The sequence below is a fragment of the Perissodus microlepis genome, chromosome 2 (genome assembly GCF_051167445.1).
Source record: "Perissodus microlepis isolate ML-2025 ecotype Zambia chromosome 2, ASM5116744v1, whole genome shotgun sequence".
Classification (NCBI taxonomy): domain Eukaryota; kingdom Metazoa; phylum Chordata; class Actinopteri; order Cichliformes; family Cichlidae; genus Perissodus; species Perissodus microlepis.
In genome coordinates this window covers 32,221,872-32,241,952 of record NC_140462.1, presented here as the reverse complement: position 1 = coordinate 32,241,952, position 20,081 = coordinate 32,221,872, and the positions used below count along the sequence as shown (strand labels likewise).

General features: G+C 42.4%; 2 protein-coding genes across 3 annotated transcripts in view; both read left to right on the top strand.

The window, feature by feature from the left end:
* The first annotated feature begins 46 nt into the window (after nt 1–46).
* Nucleotides 47–7,917, top strand: sil1 (SIL1 nucleotide exchange factor). The gene is made up of 12 exons (XM_084908180.1): nt 47–157; nt 624–727; nt 2,457–2,604; nt 3,634–3,739; nt 3,863–3,968; nt 4,089–4,175; nt 4,280–4,375; nt 4,455–4,576; nt 5,124–5,220; nt 5,448–5,612; nt 5,784–5,948; nt 6,052–7,917. Exons 1-12 carry the CDS (start codon nt 49–51, stop codon nt 6,247–6,249), a joined length of 1,503 nt encoding a protein of 500 aa, XP_084764306.1. The 5' UTR covers nt 47–48; the 3' UTR covers nt 6,250–7,917.
* Nucleotides 7,918–8,440: 523 nt separating this feature from the next.
* The window catches only part of uvssa (UV-stimulated scaffold protein A), a 36,599-nt gene continuing 24,958 nt past the window's right edge, over nt 8,441–20,081 (top strand). For both annotated transcript variants that reach the window (XM_084908169.1, XM_084908159.1), the window contains exons 1-8: nt 8,441–8,623; nt 9,085–9,204; nt 11,838–11,991; nt 12,506–12,682; nt 13,211–13,331; nt 13,513–14,016; nt 14,968–15,077; nt 15,727–15,855. In XM_084908169.1, the coding sequence (XP_084764295.1) occupies nt 9,095–9,204; nt 11,838–11,991; nt 12,506–12,682; nt 13,211–13,331; nt 13,513–14,016; nt 14,968–15,077; nt 15,727–15,855 (1,305 nt within the window). In that variant the 5' untranslated portion in view covers nt 8,441–8,623; nt 9,085–9,094. The remainder of the gene's footprint in view (nt 8,624–9,084; nt 9,205–11,837; nt 11,992–12,505; nt 12,683–13,210; nt 13,332–13,512; nt 14,017–14,967; nt 15,078–15,726; nt 15,856–20,081) is intronic.

Sequence of the window (20,081 nt, the reverse complement as noted above, 5' to 3'; positions counted from 1 at the left end):
TTTGTGTACTGTACCGCAGCTCAAAGAAGAGAAGCTGTACGTGGACCAATGAGAATCGATGGAAAAGTAGCAGAAGCTTTCGGATGTCTGCGGGAACTGTCAGAACAGGTGAAGGCATCGCTTCAGTTTCACTGCTGCTTTACTGTCGCTGGGACTGGTGAGTGTGTTTGCTAACCTAAACGCTGTCGCCATCATGGCGCGGTCCTTGGTCGCAGCTTTTCTGGTTCCTCGGGATTGGGGAACTCTAAGCTGTCAACTGTTATGGCGTTACTTACGTGCTCATTGTGTCGCTTAGATATGCAAACATGTGTAGAGCTATCATTGTGTTACCTTTTTGGTAGCCAATCTGTAAAGACGCCCACAGCCCGGTGAGTCACGCCAGACTCTATTCAGCATCTTGACTTTTTAAATCGACATTTCTCAAAGCAGATTATCACCAGAGACTGAACAAAAAGTAGTTTATTCCCATTTTTTGGTTAAAACATGAGATTAGAGAGTGGAGTTTTTCCTATGGCTGGAGAACAGTAATAATGACCAGTGGTGTAGTGGTTAACCCCCCTCGTAAAGCTCATGCAGCACCTGAAGGTAGCTATAATTCTGACATGCCATGCTGTGTATTCCAGTCACCATGAAGCTGATACCCTTTCATGTCGGGGGAACCTCCTTCATCCTGGCCGTCCTCTTGGTGCTGCATTACTGTCACATAGCCAGCATTCTTGGCCACAAGGTAGGTTAAACCTTTTGCTCTGATAAGGTGTTTAAAGCTCTCAGATGTTCGAGAGCATGTCATTTAGTTTCGCTGCACCTGTGATAAGATGGATTTGGCAGCAGTGATCGGTGGGAAAGAGCTGCTGATCAAAGCCTGGCTGTAGGCAAACTGAAGACTCGTGAGAACATCCACGTGTGTTTCAGCTGCAGCTGGGACTTGGCTGGAATTAGTGGTGTGATATAAGCTGTTACCTTTTAACCGAGGTAACCCTCACTGGTAACCAGTGTTGGTCAAGTTACTTGAAAAAAGTAATCAGTAACTAATTACTGATTACTTCCCCCAAAAAGGAATCCCGTTACTTTACTGATTACTTATTTTCAAAAGTAATTAATTACTTAGTTACTTTTTAAAAACACGATTTACAACCTGAATAGGTGATAAAGGATAGATCTTTCAGCCCACTTCTACTTTCTGCATAATCCATCATACAAAATGTAATCAAATGGAAAAAGTCTCTTTTTTGTTGTTTTATTAGTTTTAATCTTTTAACTTTATGCATCAAGCAAAAATTTAATTATATGCAACATTCTCTGACTGGAAGAAATTAGTTTAACATTTAAACCTATTTTCTGCACATTCCAGCACATAAAATAAAATAGTTTTTTGTGTTTACACTCAGTCTTTCAAATAGATGCACGTAAAACACAGCAGAAAATAAATAAAAGCAAAGACTAGCGGTCCTGTTGCTCTATTTTCACCTGTAAAGCAGGAGTAGGGTAGGCGGAGGTTTACCCTGGTGCAGGTGTGCCGCAGCGGTCAGTGGAAGAATCCGCGAGTTTCTCTGTGAGTTTCCCATTACGTCGTAGCTACTCGGTGCTTGCTCGGAAGTTTAGGGGTTTTCGCTGTAAAAAGAAGTTTTCTTCCCACGCACAACGGACACTAATGTTTTTGTCACTTTTTACGGAATCAAACTCAAAGTAAGGTCAGTACTTCCACGCTTTAAACGCTGCACCTCATACTCTCTCGGCACTCGATATATGATCCATTGTTGATCTGCACACAGCTGTTGTCACGAACGTCGCACTCGCTTACGTCACTGTCATGAGACATTCTCGCAAAAAAATCACGGTTTTAGTAACGCAGTAACGCAGCGTTCCTACAGGAAAGTAACGGTAATCTAATTACCGTTTTTGCGATAGTAATCCCTTACTTTACTCGTTACTTGAAAAAAGTAATCGGATTACAGTAATGCTACTGCCCGTCTCTGCTGGTAACAAATGCTGACATCAGTGTTTTTATGGCAGTACACCATAAATGACAGTATCTTGTACCGGGACTCATGCAAAGAATAAAAATTAAGGGCCGCAAATCAGCAGAATTGGTCTCCTTGTTTTACATGCTAAAAGCCATAATGCCTTTTGTTCTGTGCACTGTCGCTTCTCAGGAGGAATGCGACTCATAGTCTAAAGGGGCTTTGCATGATTAGTAACACTAAAGAAAAGAAAGGCGCAGTATAAATGCTGGTATATTTCCATGAAGTTAATTAGCCTCTTTAGAGAGAACTTGGAGTGTTAGAGCTGGAGTGCTGCTGATGTAAGAGCTATGAAGTAAAAATAAAAAACAGTAGCAGTTTAATAATCAAGCACCATCAAAAATTACATCTGAGTTCGAATGAAACCCAAAGAAAGGTGTTTGTCATTAAACCAGGGAGGTGTCTAAATTTCTTCCCATGTTTCTCTTTGTGCAGTCTGGAGGCGATTTAATCGTGGTGGAAAACACAGAACATGAGGCTGTAAACGGTGAAGAGGAAGATGTGACAGTAGATGATGTGGAAGATGATGAAGGAGATTTAGACGTCGTCCAGCCCAGTGAGCAGTGGCAGACACTTAAACCAGGTAATGCCCTCAGTGTTTTCCTTCACGGGGCTTTTTCTCTGGTTCTGAATAATGACAATCAGTCCTAAGATAAATACAACTTTGTGTATGATCTAATGCTTCAGACGAGGATAGACCTTATATAGATGAAGCCTCCATATGGAATTTATTTGATCCTCCTTTCATGTAACCTCACAAAGGTTGTTAAATTTTCTCTATGCAAAATCATCATTTTACTATCTGTGAAGTTTAATCGTACCAACACAGTTATTGTGTTAGCCAGTATTTTGTTAAATAACCATTATTGATGCAACAATCAACAGTTATCCATGTTGCAGTTCCTTTGGTGGCTCCAGAAGGGAGTGAGTCCCAGTAACTGTAGCAATCTCCATGGATGTCCTGTTAATAAGGCCAACGAAACGATGTTTAGTCTCTTACAAGCTAGTAACAAAGTGTTGTCTGGTTCACCCTTAAACCTAGCTGGTGTTTTTTCTGCTTGAATGATTCGGTGTTAAGTGGCTTAACAAACCAAAAGGTACAAAGTCTAGAGTGAAAAGAAGTGAAAAAGCAGCCAGTGTACAAAGAGGCTTTGAAAGACTTTCAGAAAGCAGAAAATCTAAATGTAGCAAAATCTAACAGGAAGGTGGTTCAAAACATTTTCAGAGTACTTCATTATAAAACTTCACATTAGAGTGTGACAGCGTGTAATTGTTGTTATTTACAGACATGATTTGCTGCACATACTAAAGGCCTTTATGCGGGACCTTATATCACATGTACACAGTCATTAGCAGAACAAAAATGATCTCTCCATTTTTGCCTCAGCAAATCACTGATGGCTGCAATGCTGTCTGACTGTACAGCCAGACTCACTGTAGTCCAGAAACATACATGCCCACCATGACCCAGCTGACTCAAACACCATCAGTTTGTATTTGCATCCATCCATTTTCTGCTGCTTCTGGGTTGCATCAATCTGGGAGCTCATGAGTTTCATAATATTCAGCAGTCGTATAATTATTTTGAGCAACTCTGTCTGTGCACACACAGGTCAGGCAGTGCCACGAGGTTCTCATGTGAGGCTGAATCTGCAAACAGGTGAGAGGGAGGTCAGACTGGGAGAAGAGCAGCTGAAATACTGGACAGAGGAGCACAGGTGGGGGTCCAGGCTAAAACTTCAGTCTGCAGACAGTAGTTTATTTCTCCAGCAAAGTGCACCCAGTAGGGGCAGTAGTAGGAAAAGATAAAATGGCTTTGCAGTAAACGTGTACATTTGCAGGGAGGAAGAAGCGCTCCGGTCTTCCTTTAATCCCGATGAGCTGAAACGAGCCATGAAGAAGATAAAAGAGGACTGGAAGCTTGCAAGCAAGGACACAGAGCAGAAGGTAGCAGCACAAATGCCACTGTTGAACTTAAGCCTGATTACATGCTGGCAGCAGAAGCTTTAAATGTGCCCACATATGGGACTTTACTGTGTGTCTCCACTGCTCGCTGTGCGCTTCTAGGACTCTGTGGCTTCTAAGTTTCGCACAATGGAGGAGTTGAAGAAAGACATGGCTCAGCTGGACCTGCTGCTGGAGACGGATGTTCAGGTACATCAGTGTGGATCTCATGTATGATTGTGACGTGACTTTGAGTGAGCTGTTACTGTGAAGCGTTTTGAGCTTCAGTCAAATGAAGTTTCTTGCATGTGTAGATAATGAGGCGTCTGCTGGAGCAGTTCAACAGCAGCAACTCTACTAGCGAACAAAGACTGAGCATCCTGACGGAGCTCGAATATCTGGTGCATCAGGTAACACACACACAGGATGATGTTTCACACTACGGTGAATTTTCCCATCTCTAACCCTGCATGCTTGTATGTGTGCTAGGTGGATAATGCTCAGACTCTGTGCTCCATGGGGGGCCTCCAGTTCATTTTAGAAGGTCTGAACAGCTCTGACTTCAGATTACAGGAAAGCTGTGCTTTCGTCCTGGGCTCTGCGTTAGCCAGGTATGATATTTAGACTTGATTAAGCTTGATTGGTCTGAGCTAGATGTTCCAGATATGCAGATATATCACTTCTTGCTGTACAGTGGTGTCTATGATCACATCGAGCTTCTGTAGCCGTTTAAAATCAAAACAGGTGGTTTTACTTTTTGAAATTTTAAATACAGTTTTGACTTTTCTCTACAAATTGTGCACAACATTATGTTTTGTTCTTGTTTACTATGTGACTGAATTGTAATGCAATAACCCTGTTTGTAATGACACTGCAACAGTGCTGCAGCTTATCAGATGAAATCGTATAATGTCACAGAACACTGGCTGCACAACATGTGGTACATCGTGGTTTTGGGTTCTTTTTGGAAATAAACCAAATTTGAATTTTGAAAGCCAAGCAGCAACTTCCAGGCTTAGAAAAGTACCAAATAATAGTCAAATAGATAGTTGAATACGAGACTTTCTGTCTTGAAAGTCTCAAATCTCTTCTGAACAAAACACTTGAGTTGAAAGCAAACACGACTGTCAGCGTTGTCACACTTTGTGTGTCCTACAGTAATCCAGCAGTTCAAGTTGAAGCCGTGGAGAATGGCGCTCTGCAGACACTGTTAACCACGCTGGCCACTGCTCAGCAACTCAGAGTCAAAAAAAAGGTAAGCACACCCACACAGCTTACAGTTTATATTCAGGAAGTTGGAGACAACACGTTGCACAGAGAACTTGACAGAAGAAGGCAACTCGACTTGTTTAGGTTTGTGAAGATGATTCACCTCTCATCCAGGAAACTCTCAAGACTACCATGACTTGTAAGAATGAGAACCTCCACAGACACACACACAGCTGAAGTGTGTGTGTGTGTGTGTGTGTTCGTTCTGTTTAGGTTCTGTTTGCAGTGGCTTCCCTCTTGCGTCACTTCCCCTATGCACAGCGTCACTTCCTGACACATGGGGGTCTGCAGGTCCTGTCAGAGCTGTTCAGGACTGACAACAGTGGAATTCTGCGTACACGCATCGTCACCATGTTATACGATATGATTACTGAGAAGGTACAGTAAACGCACGCTCCTGCTCCTAGATTCCAAGCCCAGTGCAGTACTCCTCTTCAAATACAAGGTCTAAATGATCTGAATGATTAAAGTTGGTATCAGTAGAAGGTTGGGACTTTCTAGTGCCCAGCTCGTGGGATCATTCTCATGAGCTCTTCTCTCCTCTTCCAGGAGCTGATCTTCCAGGGAGGTCTGGACCCAGTACTGGACGCGTCTCATGATGAGCGGCGGCGTCAGTACTCTAAAGTGTCTTTGCAGGAGGAGCTGTTGGAGAAGGGCTGGTGCATTCTGGTCCCACAGCTCCTGGAGTCTTCAGAGAATGACTACAGAGAGAAGGTGGGTGGTTTCATCTATTTTACATTAATAGTATAACAACTGTTAAAAAGAACTTGCCCTGAGAGTCGGTGCTGTTTTTTTTTTTTTTTTTTTTTTTTTGCAGGCTCTCCAGGCTTTGTTGGCAATGGCTCCAGTGTGTTTGGATCAGTACCGCTCAGATGGCTCTCTGCAGGCTTCTCTTCACTCTATGAAGCAAGAGTACCAGGAAATGATCCAGTCAGAAATAATTCTAGGAGAAGAGAACAGCTACTTTGAGGAGATTGTGGAACTCATAGATGCACTGCAAGTGAAAATGAAATGATCAGAGGACAGCACTTTGACGTTTCATATGAACAATGGCGTACATCGAGGAGCTGGCACTTTTACTCTGTTGGGGTCAGACAGTCAATCGCAGAGCAGTGGACAAGGAACACAATTTTGAGGACATAGCGAGTGAGCTGGAAGACAGATCTGCGATTAGTCAGCATGAACACAACCAACAAATACTTCACGTGTTGCCTAAAAATGTTCTCCACACTTCTGAAGCTGTTCGTATGGCCTCTCTGAGAGGTCACATCGAGGATGTTTTTGTGGATGATTTTACCATCAATAACGTTGCTTTTCTTCCAATCACTGTGGTGTGTGGGTAGGGTGGTGAGTGGGTAGGGTGGTGAGTGGGTAGGGTGGTGTAGTCCAGGTATGTGCTCCAGATGCTATAGAGGATGTGCACATACTGACTGCACACACACCGCTAATCCCAAAGAACAGTGATCCCTGTTGCTGTATGGAGTCTCTTCTGGTTGCCGTCACAAGTGAATGTGTCACAGAAGGAACTGGTTCACAGTGACGGTGGCATGGTGATGGCCATGTAGTCCCGCTGCACGTTTGATAGGAAGCAAGAGCTGGGTCATGTGCTTTGAAGCAACGTCACTTTGCCAGGATGTAACTGGCTTCACTTACTCTAACATTAGACATCAGGTTAGGTTAAGTGCACGTGTTATGGGTGTTATTAAGTCAGTTTCATGCAGAAGGCAGCGTTGGCAACGTCTGAGTGATCACAAACGTGGATGCTTACTGGCAGCAGAGCGACGGATTTTATGAAGACCGTCAAGCAACAGCTGCAGCTGAAGTATCTGAATGTGGAATAGTGCTATACTTTACAGTATTAAACAACACTGTATGATTGCATGTTCAAGGTTAACCCTTAAGTTGCTGTGCTTATCCCCAGATCCCCCTCTGTATGCCTCATGAAAACCAGACTTTGTGACCACATGGGGATGTAAAAACTGTTTGACATTTCATCTTAAAGTCACGCAGCTCTGCATGGTGGACAGTGTGAATGATACTGTAACATGAACGAGTGTTGTTGGTGACAGAAGGACATCGTCTGCTTTGCCAGGTGCAGCAGTCCACTTCCAGCTCCTCTCTCTCCTCTAGGTCCCGACCTGAACCCACTGCACCACCCCTTCCCTGCGGCAGAGCCACAGACCACACCCCCACCACAATTACTGTTTATGTAACTTAGGCAACCTGACTTTCCATGTTCAAAACCAATATTCACATCCAATGGAAACACGTTTTTCATCTGTTTTAAAATAAGAAAACAGGATTGTATTTGAAATTTTATTTTCTAAGACTAATATGTTCTACTCTATAGGTTACAGGACATTTAAGCGTCTGGTAATACAAGTTATTGCAACTAACAAGAATGTGCTGCAAGTTGCAGTAGAATTTGGATAGATTTAGCTCTTTTGGGGGTGTGGTGGGTTTTGTTGTAATATTTTCACTCTGGACTGATAACTTCAAAATATTCATGTGCTTATTTATTTGAAAAAGATGGTGTTCTGTTGATGTATGTTCAACAAAATAACTTATAGCTCCACAATAAAAAATGAGTGTTTCCAGACAAAAATGTTCATTAAACTTTATTTTAGATTATTCTCTGCTGTATTTCAGTCAGTGTGCAGACACTGTAGATGTATTTGCAGCCGTGCATGGGTACAAGATAGATTTTCAAGATTAATCTGGTAAAGAATGCAAATAGATCTCTTCTCTGTGTAATTCTGTGAATGGTACTTTGATCACTGTGTTGTCGCATAGATCAGATTGTGCTGCCACCATGAGGTGGAAAGAGAAATGACATTTTAGTAATTCTGTTTGTGGTCGCTGACCATAAATAATACATCTTAATGTAAAAGCGGAGGCCCATATAAAATCTGACTTAGGTCCATGATTTGGACACGCCCCCATACATACTACATATGTGTTGTAACAAGTGACTCAACTGAAAAGGAAACATTTATTTTCAAGGGGTCAGTTTAAAAAGTTTTTTTTAACACTGGAAATCCTCTCCTCTCTCAAACCCAGACTGCAGCCGATGTTTAAGAACTGTGTTTAGGAAAAGCAGCTGTTTGTTGTTGCCCACTCACCCCTGAGTGACAGCCATGAGCTACAGTCAGGAAAATGATAATAAAGCACAATCGACAGGCACAGTTTGAAGCTCTTATTCTGAAAAGTCAAACCGGTAGTACGTTCGCTTTCAGGAAATGCGTGACAGAACTAAACGCTGCCGTATGTAAACAGAGAAATACAGCCGCGTTTCAGTTGTTGATCTTTGTCATGAATGAAGCGGCTCACCGAGGGGACTCGTTAACCGGCAGAAGCCTCCCTGAGGTTCAGTGTGTTTAAACAAGCTGGTAAGTAGCTAACCGGCAGATGCTGTTGTGTTCATGTTTTGTTAGGATTGTACCAGCTAGGTGGATGCTAGCCTTAAATGACTGCACCTGAAATCTGGAGATTTCTTTGTTTCTTTGATTTGAATTGTGTATATTTTTCTGTATCTGGTTAAATTCTATAAAATAAAAAACGCTGCACAAATATGTGATTGATTAATACTGACTGCCAGTAGCAAACAGTTTGTGTCAGCGACTGTTATAAAGGTCACAGTTACTAACGTGGGTCATACTGGGGTGTGAAAAATAACAGATGATTTGCTTAAAAATAGCAGCGGTGTACCTAAAATGCTAATAACAAGTTTTTCAACTTCAGCATTGCCAGCTGTCCAGTTTTAATATGAAAGATTTTAATTCAGAGTAAAGGTTTACCTTTGTGTAACTTAAGTCACTCTGTATAATTAAAGGTATGTTTTTGTGTGCAGATGAACAGTGATGGAGCTGTCTCAGAGGGAGCGTCTATCGGAGTTGGTGGAGGAACTGACCACATCAGGACAGCCACAGCTCAACCAAGACAAAATGAAGGAGGTCAAAAAGCTCTGCAAGTATGGCATCAGCATTTCCACAGGGATTATTTAGTTGTAGGTGTAAAGTGGAATTATGAAACAAATGAAAGACTCCAAAATGTGCAATCCTTTGGAAAGGGGTCAGGATTGCAAGTATCTGACAACACAGTAAGGAAACCCTGAATCTATCAAGATCTGTTAGCAAGCGCGCAGATTGTCTAGAGAATATCAAAAGGGGCAGATAGAATAACAACAACCCACATTCACCAACAAGCTAATTTAATATCACTTCATACTATATCATTGTCATCAAGTGGGGACAATGCAATGCAAACATAGCCCATGTTTTACCTGATGGCTGCAGCGTTGCTGTTGAGGGGTTACTGTTGCTGCTGATAGTGCTCTAGGGCAGGGCTGTGTTGATCTGAGACTTGAGAGATTAAAAAGTCCACAGGAGAGATGGCAGCTGATAGAACAAGTCTATTGAGATTACAATAAAATAAGAATTTAGCCAAAAAATCTATACACATAAAATACACACACACATGCACATACAGGAACATTTTACACTGTACATACTATGGCCACTTTCATCATGGTGTGATCCAGAATCCTTCTCCTATTAATTATTCCAGGTGCTATAATAATAAAGTAATAAGAATAAAAAAATAAAGTAATAAATATTAAATAATGTATTTATGATGATTCAATTTGTTTGACTATCCGCTCTGTGCAGAAAGCTTTTAAATGTTTAAACTGTAGAGATAAAATCATTTTGCTGCTGTAAATTCAGCATTTTGTCTTATTTACAATGTAAATCTGATATAATCTGTTTCTTAATGTATTTTCTTAGAAAGACAGTTTAATCCATAATTATGTGGATATGCATATCAGTTTTTAGTGAAATATAAACCCCCAAGAAAGGCAGGGAACTTACTTTAAAACTAAATATGTTCCCTAAAGCGTGGACAGACCTACAGACCCATGACACTCTTACTCAGTTAGCTAGCAGCTAATGACCAGCACAGTTGTGCCGTTAATAAAAGGACAGGTAATATTTGTCGTGCTGTTGCACACACAGCGCGCTCATTTGTCTCATCAGTTACCACAAGACAATTTACCAACCTGTACATAATAACTTAATACTCCTGTGTGTTATAATTCGATAAAAGGACTAGATGTTACAGTCCCTGATAATCCACTGCTTCAAATGGAGAAAGTCTTGATGGCTGTTATGAGGAAAGGCAGCCCAAAAACTACCAGCGGAACGCATCGTTGTGTGCCTCAACTTCACGGCGTGTTTCGGTCTTTTATCACAAGTTAATCTGCCATTTTTTACCTTCCTTGGTTAGGTTTAGGGATTGGAGATCTGATCTAGACTATAATATTAAAATTTTGGGACACATCGTCAGTAGCGGACCTTGAATTCATCGGGTTTTTCGGCCATTATCACTAGACACCCTCATCCAAGGAGGCCCTGCTAGGGTGGATCAGGCCCTGGAGTGTGTCACTGCCTCAGGTCCCGAGTTCAGTGCCGCCATCAGGCTGGGGTCTGATGTTTGCAAGTTTGCGTGGGTTCTCCCCGGGTACTCCGGCTTCCTCCCGCAGTTATGCAGTTAATGGGGATAGGTTAATTGGAAACACTAAATTGCCCATAGTGTGAATGCGCCAGTGAATTTAAAACGAATGGTTGTCTTTGTATGTGTGTTAGCCCGGCTGCGACAGACCGGTGACCTGTGTACCCTGCCTCTTGCCCTAAGACAGCTGGGATAGGCTCCCGCGACCCTGAAAAGGATAAGCGGAAGCAAATGGATGGATGGATGGATGGACATCAATTCACTGTAACTGAGAAGTAAAATTGTAAAAATTTTTAAAGCTTTAAAATTTTTGGAGCCTCTTTTTCAAAGGTTGATAGAGACAAGTAAGACAAAAGAGACAAGATAGGAGAGCCAGGAGGGGGGGCACCTGATCTGGCATCCCACACCTCCCTGCCGGATCGGGCTGTACGCTCTACCTACAGTGTATGCCGTACACCCTACTTACTGGTTTCTGTTGCATCAGTCTTCGTCTCGCAACCAGCGCGCTCTCCCATCAAGGGCGAGCATTGGTCAATAGTAGTCATGTGACCGATGCAAGCCAGATCATTTTATTTAGCGAAATTGTGATTAATAATTAAATGTTATTGTTGAGAGGCACAGGGAGGACTCCACATGCGCGCACACAGTTAAAAAAAATGTCTAAAGAAAAGGGCACCCATCAGGAAAGGGGGAGGAGCTCAAGCCCCGACCCCTGCACGTGCCTGCCACAGAGGGTCTACATCAGGATGAGAATCACAATTTCCCACGAACAGATAAAAAGTTACTGGACAGTCAAATAAAGGTTACGCAAAGAACGAAAGAAAACAGCTAATCGTTCAATACAATAAGACCTTATCATCCAAAGCAATTTATGTAAGTGTATATTAACTTGTATTTGTCTATACAAGAAAGGTTTTATGAAAACTGACAGTATTTATGGTAAAATATGGTTACGTGTTAAATACAGTCATGTAATTCTTTTTCAGCATTATGAGTACAACAAATGTCAAGTTCTTTCGTGATTCATAACATAAAATTTCAAAAAGAAACAGTTACTGGGCTAATTACTCTCCACTTGTTCTCCACTCCTCACAGAGTGTCTAATGACTGCATAGACCATGTATACCACTCAGTGATGTCCCAGCTAAACCAAGAACATGCTGAGATCCGGCTATCTGCCTTCCAGATCGCCGGTGAGCTCTTCTCCAGGTCACACCACTTCAGGATGCTGCTAGTGGACAACTTCCAGGTAAATCAGCTGCTAGTAACTAGTAATCATCTGAGATCATCTAGTGCACACCAAACATTACAGGACCTGGCTTTCTACTGGCAGAATAAGGCCAATGATGGCATTTTATAGCAGTCACCACACTGCTACAAAAGCCATCATATCAGTTTTGGCAATATCCCCAACCCCAACATCCTGGTTGTCTAGCGCCATTAGCATGCTAGCACTGCTAACTGTTGAATCTAGTGTTTGTTGTGAGCGGATCCCAGTCTTACAGTTATTTAACACTAAAAACAAAATAAAAAAGCTGATGAAAAAGTTCAAAAAAGTAATGGAGCAAAGGCAAACTGAAAGTCTTTTTAGCTTTTCGGCTGATATCGGTTCACGTTTGCGCACTAAGTGATCTGTGTAGGACAAATCCACGTACAGTGAATTCCATTCAAAGAGGAACGATACAAACACTCAGCTTTAATATTAGGATGTCTTTCTTTCTGTGTCCCCCTTATCTATTCCTCCACCTCTCGTCTTCCCACAGGAGTTCTTGGAGCTGACGGTAGAGACTGATTCAGAGCAGCCCCTCCCTCCTCCTAAAGAAGTAGCCAGGAAACTGAGAGCTCTGGCAGTCCAGACTGTGCAGTCATGGCAAACGTCTTATGGCTCTGCTTATAAGAAGCTGGCACTGGGCTACAACTTCCTCAAACAAGTTAAAAAGGTGAGCGATGCAGAGATACAGAGTGACTTTTATTAACTGGAAACAACCCATGTGGTATAAGGCTAATGCAGAGGCCTCTGTTTGAATCCGCCACAAGACCCTGTACATGAGGAAAACACACTCATGAAACACACTGAAATAACATCTGAATTACCTGTGAGAAGATCCACAGGCAGTATGATACAAACAACGAGGAAAAAGGAGGCGTTCCTTGTTCCGCTTATCGCATTTAGATTTCAGAACTCTCAGTATTGGCCTTAAAAATCCTCTAGCAGTTGGACTTTATGAAAAATAGAAGTACACTACAGATTCTGGAAACTGCATGATGCTGGTGATCTGTAAAGGCATGTTAAAGAGCCATATGTTTACCAGCTGCCACAGTGACTCTGGCATTGTTTGGACCTTGTGAGTGAGGAACCACCATAAAGGCAGTTGTTCATCTTTGTGTGCATGGATAGATTTTGATGGGGTACTATTTGAGAAGATACTCTCTGGTTTTTGTGATCAACAATGTGTACATGCTTTCAGGTGGACTTCCAGGACATTGAGGCGAGAACAGTAGCAGAGAGGACGAGGGAGGAGGAAAGACGGAGGAGAATGGAGAGGATCTACAAGGAGAAAGTAGAAGCAGCAGCTAAAGAAATGGAGGGTAAAACTACATCGTGTTATTCCCTGCTTCTAGTTTTAATACCAATGTTTTTATTTCCATTATCAGAAACTATTAAACACCCAAAGCCTCAGTGGTTTTGTTTGTAATTGGATCTTTACACATAGTGTTATTAATGTTTGGGCATTAAGACTTTTATATTTGTTTCTTATTCATTTGTTAGAGTTACAGCAAGAAATAGAAGCAACGCTGACAGAGATGGAATCGTGCATGAGGCTGCTTTTCCCAGATTTCAGCCCCATAGACATCCAAACAGCCAACAGCAGCCCCTCCAACTCCCAGCCAGCCACTAAGTGTCCTTCAGATGATGAGCAGCCCCGCTGCAGCAAAGACCTGAGGGCTGATGGCAGAGTGGGAAAGGTCCAAGAAAGAGATGAAAATACAGGAATGACAGAGGAAAACAGAAAGAACTGGAAGGAGAAAAGAGAGAGGGAAAAAACAAAGAAAAGGTCTGAAGGTACAGAAGGCAAGGATGGGGAGAAGCAGGAAATGGACCAAAGTAAGGAAGCTGAAAGGAGGGAAGTCATGGAGGTGGAGCAAGAAGAAGAGAGCGAGCAGGAGGAAAGTAATACAGACAATGAAGAAGAAGAGGCTGGTGATGAAGACTTTATCAGGAACTCTGGCCTCATATCTCACTCCTACAGTCTGGATCTGAACCTCAGTCCTGGTGCGTAGAACACACACATGTGGAAGCTTGACGTTGAAACTCCAGTGAAGAAAATAATAAATCATAGCAAAACCTTTGAACACACTACAAACTTTACTCCCTGAAACAGTCTCTGTACATTATTAAGCTCATACATTTATACAGCGAACCTTCTAAACTGGCAATTTAGAGTGTAGCATTCACACACTATCCAATCGAACCACGTATTTGTAGGGCTGTGTGTCCGACTGCACTCAAAGTGATGAAAAGGGTTAATTGCTACATCCAGAAATGTGTTCGACGTTTTATCGGGCAAAGAGCAGCAGTCACAGTTTATGCCACATCATGTCTGTGTGTCAGCATGTGTGGGTAACATGTCTAACTTTGGATGATGAACATTTTACTTTTTATCTTCACTCATTTGCTTGTTTTGTATCAGAGCTGAATGCAGTGCTGAAAGTGCTCACGCTTTATCTCAACAGGGCAAAAATAAATGCTGGTAATAAATTCATTGAAGACTGAGGCCTTTGGTCTGTTTAGTGAAATGAAGACGAGGGTTTGGGAGCAGAAGAGATTTCCTGTCTGTGTAAAGCGCTCGATGTGTTACGTATGATTACAGTTCAGTCGTTAACATTCAAACATAACACAGTGCCTGTTTCACTTTCCACACTTGTTTTATTAAAGCCTGTAAATATGTGACTGCACCACAAATATGTTTGACTCTAATAGAACTCGTGAAGGATGTTGCACTTGTGGCATTTCATATACAAATGTCTAAATAATATCATGGGGATCTTCTGAGTAGAGCAGCGGTGTCCAGGTGTGTGAGCAGCAGCATCCAGAGTAAATGGATCATGCTGTTTAATGAGCATAAAGCAGACCTTTGAGAATCCTTCTCAAAACAGGCCTCTAATAGTCCTTCCTGTTAATGTGTTCGCACAGTCAGACGAGTGAGCGCTGTTTTTCTTCCAGGTCTTCATGTGAAGGAGACGGAGGATAACGAGCCAGTGGTTTCCACTGTGATAGACCTCCATAAACTCATAACAACCAAACATCTGCCAGCTGTGCAGGGCTGGGTTCAGGTAAGAACACACACACACACACACACACACACACACACACACACACACACACACACACACACACACACACACAGGGTATTTGAACAGCGGTTGCTCCTGTGTAGTTAACTCTTTCCTTGTGTGTTTATTATGGTGTTACATTCTTTTAAGACTCTCGAGTGCCTCTCTGCTAGCGCTGCATTAAACATGAAAATAAGCTTCTGAGCACTTGTTTCCATGTAAACAGAGGGTGAGATATTATTTTAGACATGCTTTGGTACTTTGAGAACATTGCTTCTTTTGATGTGCGTATATTTGTATCTTCTGCGTGTCTGTAAGAATATATAAGATTGCGGACGAAGAGAACGTAGTCGGCGTTTGTTCTGAGAGTTTGGAGAAAGTCTGCGTCTGCCTCTGTGCATTAACTGTGTTAAATACTGGTGTAAATACCTGCAGTGGCTCTGCTATCATACATCAGTGGTCCTACATCAATGCTTAACCATGGTTTTGGAATCCATGATTATTTAGATTATTTCAAACCCTCTCCTGCTGGCTCACAGCGTGATTTCTGTTGGTCACATTACTGAGGGCAGCCTGACCAGCTGTCTGAGTATGTATGTATGTATGTATGGCCGTCTCACCTATATTTCTGGTTTCCCTGTGTGTGCAGGTGTTCACCAAATCAGGTGCTGAGGAGCAGCTGTTGAGACGAGCACTTGACCTGAAGAGGTCTTTGGAAGCCACGCTGCAGAAACACAAAGAGCTTCACATCGACTACAAGGCCAGGGTCCGCAAAGTGGTGAGTTATAGCTAATGATACAGCTCGTAGTTAAGATTAGACACGGTGCTCTCTTTTTGTTAAATAATAAAAAAAAGTTGTTTGTTTACATTTAACGTGCCCAAGTGTGAGCAGATTTATTTGGTGCTCGTATAGAAGATAACCAGTAGATGGCAGCATTCTATTGTAAATCAAATAGGGGAGCCTTCCATTACATAGGTGGTAGTACAGGAGTGAGGCACTCTGATAGAACAGCTGCAGCTGATAACTGGCTGCCTCTCTGCCTGCAGTGACCGATGGAGAAAAGCTTCATGTTTCTCTAAATTCTGTTGCGTTCTCCTGCGGCAGCAACCTGAGTATGTTTATAGAGGAACACTGATTCCTCAACCAGAACTCCCATTAAAATAAATTGCTTTTTAAAGGTTCTTTGTATTTGGAGAGAGAAGTTTAATGGAGTCCCATAGAAGAATTTTCTGGAGTCAGCACTGTCATCTCTGCTTCTCCGAGGACACTCAATATGTCATCAACTCCCTTTTAAAAAGTTTCACTTTTACATCGAGGAAGGAACATTTGGACTAAATTGGGTCCTTGTGTTTGTTTGATTTTGCTGCACCTAACAAAGAATCGGGCTTGGCAGTGGATGGCAACAACTGTATATGTAGTAAAGCTGACTGAAGCCTCACTCTGTGCAATGTCAGCAGTACATGACAGAGAAATATGTTGTATGTAAAGGCTTTGAAGGTGACATTTACTTTTGGATAAAGTTGAGATGAATACTATACTCTTCTTTAGCCACTTTGTTGTCTTGGAAATATGATCTGGGTCATCCATCTATCGCAGTTCTGACTGAGGGAAGGAGTTGAATCTATAAAAATGTCAAAGATGACACATTTCGATAGACATACGGCAGTATTTCTTTACTTTAAAGAGGCTTTAACAGGGTAATCCCAAAAGTGCTATTGGTAGAAAACTTGGAGTTCTTGTCGTAGTCTGCAGAGTGTCCTGACTGTGGCAACCCGAAAACAGTATGTGAAAGGCATGTTTTAACAGAAACGTTCATCGAAGATCTGACCTGGGAAAGCCAGTAGCAACAGGCTTATGGAGCGATGAATCCAGACTCAAAATAAGGAGAAAGGTACAAGACTGAGTGTCTGTAGTCATCTGTAAAACATGCTGGAGGCTCTGTCATGGTTTCTGTCTGCATTTCTTTCAGTGGTGTTGCATAATTTCCTTCGGGATTAATGAAGTATTCTGATTCTGATGTTGTCAAAAGTATTTAAAGTACAACATACTGTCAGATTTGGATCCACCATGCAACACCATCTGGAAAGCGTTTGCAACGGCTTCATGATCCCAAACACACTGCCGGTGCAGTAAAAGCATATTGGGATAGAAAAGCACACTATCAGTCATGGATTGGCCTCCCCACAGCCTGGATCGCGTGGGATCCATCTTCATAGACAGCAGATCAAAAGATGGCCAACGTCGGAAGAAGATCTGTGCTGGGTGCAAATCCACCATCTGATCAGAGTTTGTTCTTCTCGTGTCTTAATAATAATGGATTGCATTTGTATAGCGCTTTTTGAGACCCTCAAAGCGCTTTACGATTCCACTATTCATTCACTCTCACATTCACACACTGGTGGAGGCAGCTACAGTTGTAGCCACAGCTGCCCTGGGGCAGACTGACAGAAGCGAGGCTGCCGTATCGCGCCATCGGCCCCTCTGGCCAACACCAGGAGGCGGCAGGTGAAGTGTCTTGCCCGAGGACACAATGAGCCAGGGCTCGAACCGGCAACCTTCCGATCACAAGACGAACTGCCAACTCTTGAGCCACGGTACTGGGTACTCTGGCTTCCTCCCATAATCCAGAGACATGCAGTTAGTAAGGTTAGATTAAATAGTGATTCTAAACTGTCCACAGGTGTGAATGTGAGTGCAAATGCCTGGCAACCTGTCCAGGGTCTCCCCTGCCCTTCCCCGTTCCTATGACAGACTCGAGCTCCATTATGACCCTGAATTGGAGAAGCAGAAGAAAATGGATCTAGCCCAGACTCTGTTCGCTTTCTTTCCCTCAGACATTTTTATTGAATTTTATGCATCAATTTAATTGAACAACATGCTGTTTTCTTTTTGTAGAACGTAAAACAATATGAGACATACATTCCTGACTCCTGCATTAGTCCCAGAAGGGCTCCAGCTTCCATCAACACAGCTTCACATGCTTGTCACCACCGAGCCATGATACTCTCTGACTCAGTCAGTCAGGAGTATTTTGGGAAATGTTAGTAAGTGGTATCTTACGTAGTCTCGTCTAGTCTCACATTGTACCTCCAGGGCTAATGTAGCTAATGTGCAACTATCTCTAAAAGGTTAGCTAGTGACAGAGCAGGTAAGAGTGTGAAAACGTGCGCGCACACATTGTGTGAAAGTGTGTCTTTAATCGTGTACGTGTGGAGTTTATATGCACAGTTAACCACAGATTAGTGCGCACACTTTGAACGAGACCCATCGCTGCCCTTTTGTCATGTAGATGCTCTTCAGGGATTTATTGTAATCTTTTTGCACTGTGCAAGGGTCCCTTTGGGTCCAAGTCATATAAATGTGGTCAGTGCAGAGTGAGGGCAAGGTGCCGTGGGGTTGCCACTAACTTCTCGCAGCTGCACATCTGCTACATTGCTAGCACGCAGCGTACTATGAGGACAAGCCTTGTTGTGTCTGTGTCCGTGTCACCAAGCGAGCGCATCATCATTGTTTTTTGTTTTGATGTGCAAGGCTATAAAATATCCTCCTCCTTTTTTCTTCTTTGAACATCTTTTCCTGCGTGGGCTCCCAAGTCTCATGAGAGATCGAGATAGCAAGGATGGAAATATTAATAGTAGAGACATTTGGGAGAGGTGAGATAGTAGTGAGGTACAGCCATAATGCATAATGCATTAGAGGAGAGAGGAGAAATTGGGGAGCAAGGGGGAGGATGTACCCATTCATTCACTTCACTACCGCTAATGTGCCCCGTGGCTTGATAGCTGATAGGTCTATCTCGCTGCCTCTGTATCTGACTTGGGATCGCCACTCTGCTGCTGTTTGAGCAGGAGGGGCAGGAGAAGCGGCCCCTCCGACCAGAGGAAATGTCATTTCACGAGAGCTCTGCTTCATATTATTTGAAACGGTTTAATGATGAACAGTTGCTGTTTTAGAGATGCTTACAACATACTTGAAGTGCAGATAATTTCTAAAAGGGGAAAAAGAGGCAAATCCTAGAGAATCAACTGTAGGCTGCCATTATTAAAGGACCGACAAATGCAAAGTACATTATATGTTTGGGGGAAAAAAGGCATAAAATTTGTAGAGTCTGAATCCATCTTTAGCTGAACAGAGTGGCACAGTGACAGTGACAGAGCGCTGGGCGTCTTACTCTGCCTGGTTATCACTGTCAGGGACCAGTCTGCTGCACCAGCAGGCCCAGCACTGTGATAACCACACAACTTACAGCCCCTTTATCATAATTAGCTTTTCCTTTTTAACCTTAAAAGGCCTTCCATTACTGGGTCCTTCTCTGTCGGGTGGCTGACACACCACGCGATTGGTTTCTCTCACAGCGGGCCTCTCAATATAGTCTCCCATAACGGGTGAACTGCAGAGAAGGAAGAGCAGCTTTATGGAGGCAGATAGAGCTGCTTGTTTAAATAATGAGAAAAGAGAATCTAGGAGGGTGGAGTAAATTCAAATTCAAATTTTATTTGTCACATACACAGTCATACACCGCACGATATGCAGTGAAATGCTTAGACAACTGCGCGTGACCTAAAGAAAAAAAAAGACAGGAAATAAATATGAAAATTAAAAAGGGTAAATTTAACTAGGAAGGAATAAAATAAAATAGAAAAATTAAAGTTAAAAATGAAATAACTGTACAACAACAAATTAGAATGAAGGGTGAATTTAACTGGGAAAGAATAAGATAAATATATAAATTAAAGTTGAAATTAAAATAACTGTACAACAAAATACACAAATAAACAAATACACAGTATAGAAATATATAAGAATGTATCTCTCTTTTTTTTTTCTTTTTTTTTCTCCATACAGGTGATCCAGGTGTTTTGTTTGTCTTTCTTTCTTCCCCCTTCTCACCGTCTCTTCTCCCCTCTGGTTTTCTTTCTCTCCCTCTCTTTCTTTCATTCTTTCTCCCTGTCCTATCCCCCAGTCACGTCTGTCCCGTTTGTAGCAACCGAAAATAAAATAAA